Source organism: Astyanax mexicanus, chromosome 21, assembly GCF_023375975.1.
Source record: "Astyanax mexicanus isolate ESR-SI-001 chromosome 21, AstMex3_surface, whole genome shotgun sequence".
NCBI lineage: Eukaryota > Metazoa > Chordata > Actinopteri > Characiformes > Acestrorhamphidae > Astyanax > Astyanax mexicanus.
The window spans coordinates 29433152-29438045 of NC_064428.1; the positions used below are offsets into that span (position 1 = coordinate 29433152).

Here is a 4894-nt window from a genome sequence, read left to right on the forward strand (position 1 = left end):
TAATCCTAAAAATAAAGCATCCTACCTATATTGCCTCAATTCTTTAGCAGATCTAAAGCGCCCTAACATCACAACCAAAACACTTGATAACTTCCACTAAAGACTTTTGAAAAACTGAAAATTTGAAAGCCATAGCCAATACACATGCAAGGTATACTGTAGAAACATTGGTCTTAGAGATTTGGGCACCCCTTATCAAGTAATCTAATTTCTAAAAAGGATAAAAGTGCAACACCCACTCAAGAAGTCTGAAGGCTTTAGATTAGCTTGATTAGATCTAATGAGATATGTGAAAGTGTTGCATACCTCATTGCAAGGGCATTTTGACCAACCAAAAAAAAAAAAAAATTGTTTAATTACATTTTACACCTGGTTTACTAAAACTACCTTTTGCAACATGCAGTGAAGACTTAACCCTTTACATTAGGCATGCCTACCTCCCAACAAGTACATTTTTCTACAAAAATGTGTCAAACCAACCCAACGATTGAGAAACATTGACAATTGAGCCTGAAAGTGAACAGCCAAAAAGAATCCATGCAGAGACAAAAATAAAGACAACACATTTATTGATTCGAAAAAACAGACAAGACTGGCAAGCAAACCATTCAGTATTCATTGCTTAAATGAAGAGTCACCGAGGACAGAACCTCTTCAGTAGAGGCCTATAAGGCGGATCAATACCAGTTGAGCTAGGGCTTGCAGAACCACTGTAGAAGCCTGTTGATCCTAAAGCAGATGAGCCACTGGATGTTACCTGTGCCAGTGATCTAGACCTGTCTTGGCTGAAGCTAGGCTGTTCTTGGGTTCCCTGGCTCTGAGGACTACTTCCAGAACCCCCTTGAGGCCACAGATAAGCCCCAGTTGTCTGACTTCCTTGATTATACAGGTCAGGGCTAGCAAGAGAGGGCACATATAGAGCACTTGGAAGTTGGGTAAATGCACTCTGAAAGCCAGGCTGGAAGCTGCCGGATGTCTGCCCTGTGCCTGTAGTTTGAGAAGGTGCACTCAGGAATGGGCTTCCACTTTGTAGAGCGAAGTCACTGGAAGGCCTTAGGCTACTGAACACAATGCCATAATCTTGAGAGGCTCCATACTGACCACTTGGGGCACTAGGTACTTGGGATGATGCACTTTGAAAGCCAGTCTGGAAACTGCTAGAGGTCTGCCTCGTGCTTAATGCTTGAGAAGGTTGTTGGGCAAAGTCACTGGCAGGCCTCGGGCTAATGGATGCAATGCCAGCACCTTGAGGGGCTCCATATTGACCACTTGAGGTACTTGGAAATTGGGATACAGCACCCGGAAAGCCAGTTTGGAAACTGCTAGATGTCTGTTTTGCACTTGCAGCTTGAGAAGGTCCACTCAGGAATGAGTTTCCACTTTGTTGGGCAAAGTCACTGGCAGGTCTAAGGCTGCTGGATGGGGCTCCTTGACTAGGGGCTGTATATTGACCAATTAAGGCACTAGGAAATTGGGATGGGGCAGTCTGAAAGCCAGGCAGGAAGCTGCTAGTGGTCTGGCTTGTGCCTACATATTGAGAAGGTTGTTGGGCAAAGTCACTGGCAGGTCTAAGGCTGCTGGATGGGGCTCCTTGACTAGGGGCTGTATATTGACCAATTAAGGCACTAGGAAATTGGGATGGGGCAGTCTGAAAGCCAGGCAGGAAGCTGCTAGTGGTCTGGCTTGTGCCTACATATTGAGAAGGTTGTTGGGCAAAGTCACTGGCAGGTCTAAGGCTGCTGGATGGGGCTCCTTGACTAGGGGCTGTATATTGACCAATTGAGGCACTAGGAAATTGGGATGGGGCAGTCTGAAAGCCAGGCAGGAAGCTGCTAGTGGTCTGGCTTGTGCCTACATATTGAGAAGGTTGTTGGGCAAAGTCACTGGCAGGTCTAAGGCTGCTGGATGGGGCTCCTTGACTAGGGGCTGTATATTGACCAATTGAGGCACTAGGAAATTGGGATGGGGCAGTCTGAAAGCCAGGCAGGAAGCTGCTAGTGGTCTGGCTTGTGCCTACATATTGAGAAGGTTGTTGGGCAAAGTCACTGGCAGGTCTAAGGCTGCTGGATGGGGCTCCTTGACTAGGGGCTGTATATTGACCAATTAAGGCACTAGGAAATTGGGATGGGGCAGTCTGAAAGCCAGGCAGGAAGCTGCTAGTGGTCTGGCTTGTGCCTACATATTGAGAAGGTTGTTGGGCAAAGTCACTGGCAGGTCTAAGGCTGCTGGATGGGGCTCCTTGACTAGGGGCTGTATATTGACCAATTAAGGCACTAGGAAATTGGGATGGGGCAGTCTGAAAGCCAGGCAGGAAGCTGCTAGTGGTCTGGCTTGTGCCTACATATTGAGAAGGTTGTTGGGCAAAGTCACTGGCAGGTCTAAGGCTGCTGGATGGGGCTCCTTGACTAGGGGCTGTATATTGACCAATTAAGGCACTAGGAAATTGGGATGGGGCAGTCTGAAAGCCAGGCAGGAAGCTGCTAGTGGTCTGGCTTGTGCCTACATATTGAGAAGGTTGTTGGGCAAAGTCACTGGCAGGTCTAAGGCTGCTGGATGGGGCTCCTTGACTAGGGGCTGTATATTGACCAATTAAGGCACTAGGAAATTGGGATGGGGCAGTCTGAAAGCCAGTCTGGAAACTGCTAGCGGTCTGGCCTGTGCTTACAGGTTGAAAGCCAGACTGGGAACTGCTTTGTTGGGCAAAGTCACTGCCAGGTCTAAGGCTGCTGGATGGGGCTTTGTATTGACCAGTTGGGGCACTAGGAAATAAGGCACTCTGAAAGCCAGGCTGGAAACTGCTATAGGTTGGCCCTGTGCTTGAAGCTTGAGAAGGCATGCTCATATATGGGCTTCCACTTTGTTGAGCAAGGTCACTGACAGGCCTTACATTGTTCAATGTGACACTAGCACCTTGACCAGTTAGCAGTCTTGCCCTTAATTGTTGCAGGAAAGCACCTTGGGAAGGAGAAGTCAAGCTACCACCTAAAAGCTGAGGCTGGGAAGAGCTCAATGGCCTAGCCTGGGAAGCATGAACAAGTGGTTCCGGTGACCTTTGAGGTTGAGAAGGCAGAGAAATAGCTTGACTGCCTGAAGATGGTCTAGTCCAGATGATGTCCTGTTGCTGAGAGGTAGGAGTATACTGTCCAGAGAGGCCTTGAGCACTGGGTGCAGACTGAAGACTATCTAAAGAGTCCTGAAGGCGAACAGCATTCTTACTTGCCACAATGCCATTAGAGGAGCCAAGCAGCTGGGGTCGAGGTGCAGAACTACCAGAAGGATTTCCACTGGGTTTGGTTTCAGTGGTAGTGTCTTCTGAGGGTGGGAGAGGTACCCAATCTTTACTATAGACAAGTCCATCCTGTGCAGTGTCTTTAGTCCTGACTAATAGGGGTTGAAAAAGGAGAAACATCAGGAAAGCAAATCCAAAAACTTAAGATATTAAAACTTGATGTAGTCTTCAAACTTACCTACATAGCCGTCAGCACCAGTAAAGGCAAATATAGCAAATGAAAGCACGCAAAGCCTACAGAAAAAAAATAATAAATTCACATTTGCAAGAAAATAGCAGTAAGCTAACACCAGAACAACAAGCACTTTATGTACTAGGATTACCTTTGGCATCGCCAAGTCATGTTTGCCACCACAACTGCGCAGAAACCCTAGGCTCTCCAACACCTTCCTCCCAAGCATCAAACACAAACAGGAATAGCTGAAAGGTCTGCATGCCTGTCTTTTAAACCACCCCAATCAAGCTAGATCATTAACACCACCTGCTAGTGGGTCACATGACTGTTCATGTGACCTAGATTCCCTTCATCTGTGAAACCTTTAATTGGTTGATTCAATCTTACATTAAAACGTGTTTTTAAAACGTTGAGTTCAGTGCACTGAATAATCAGGGCCGCTGCTAAGGTTTTGGAGGCCCTAAGCATAACTGGTCAGGAAGTTTTTAACTTACACAAATATTGCACTGGACAAGTTTTTGTATAGAATGGCCACATACACTTTAAAAATGGTTAAACATGCGCAAGATTTAGCGCCTCCATGCATTTTTTGATTATTTATTTGACTGGAAAATGTCACATCTGGCAACAACCAACAGAGCAAACCAAGCCGTGCCATTTCAGGCAATAGGGGTGGGGGCATTATATTATGCACAAAAATAATAACGTGCCGCTTTTAAGTAGTAGAGTAGGTGCCCCATGCAATGTTTAAAGACAAAAAAGATGAGCGTATCATAAATAATTCACATTGGGTTTTAAATTTAATAATGTCATAATTTCAACACATTTCATTCTCAGTCAATTTGGCTCCCTGCAACTGCAAAATGGTTGAGGCCTAACGCTGGCTGCGTTGTCTGCGTATGCAGAGCAGCGGCCCTGTGAATAATAATCAGATAACTGCATAAAATGAGATCAATGTTTTGTTGGAGTTTGGAGTACTCAGATAACGATAAAATTTCAGCTTTACATGAGGCATAATATTAAAACTTCAAACTTCCTGCTGTGGCTTTTAAGAAACCCACTTTTGTCCCAGTGTCTGTCTTATCTGTGTTTTTTTTTGTGGGCATGCCCAGACCTAGAAAACTTAAAAGCTAGGAAAAAACTGAGTTACTGAGCTAAAATCCAGCTCTCTTTGTTCATTTTTTAAAAGCAGATGTATTATTATCTTAATCTGAAAATGAAAACTCAGAATGAATGCATTATTGTTTTATAATTATTTTTATTTTTGGATTATTATTGAGTCCATGTAAACACACTTAGTGATTTCCAACCTTGGCCCTGGACTATTCCCAGAAGTGACAAAATGACATTTGATTTATCTCCCAAATCTCCCACAAACACATTACCTCAGTCCTAAAACTTAAACCTATTTAAAGCCCCCAAGGCTGGCC

General features: G+C 44.9%; 1 protein-coding gene across 1 annotated transcript; it reads right to left on the minus strand.

The window, feature by feature from the left end:
- Positions 1-552: 552 nt before the first annotated feature.
- LOC111193523 (nuclear pore complex protein DDB_G0274915) lies at positions 553-3718 on the minus strand. Its single transcript, XM_022674662.2, has 3 exons — positions 3613-3718; positions 3468-3523; positions 553-3381 (listed from the first exon to the last, which is right to left on the minus strand). The coding sequence occupies exons 1-3, from the start codon at positions 3630-3632 to the stop codon at positions 635-637; spliced, it is 2823 nt and encodes a 940-aa protein (XP_022530383.2). The 5' UTR covers positions 3633-3718; the 3' UTR covers positions 553-634.
- Between the last annotated feature and the right edge of the window lie 1176 nt (positions 3719-4894).

Bases quoted from the DNA above. Each gene is read 5' to 3' on its own strand.
- LOC111193523 (XM_022674662.2), bottom strand. From the start codon at position 3,632: ATGACTTGGCGATGCCAAAG. The intron at 3,524-3,612 runs GTAATCCTAGTA...TTTTTTCTGTAG, and splicing joins ATGACTTGGCGATGCCAAAG to GCTTTGCGTGCTTTCATTTG. The intron at 3,382-3,467 runs GTAAGTTTGAAG...AACCCCTATTAG, and splicing joins TGGTGCTGACGGCTATGTAG to TCAGGACTAAAGACACTGCA.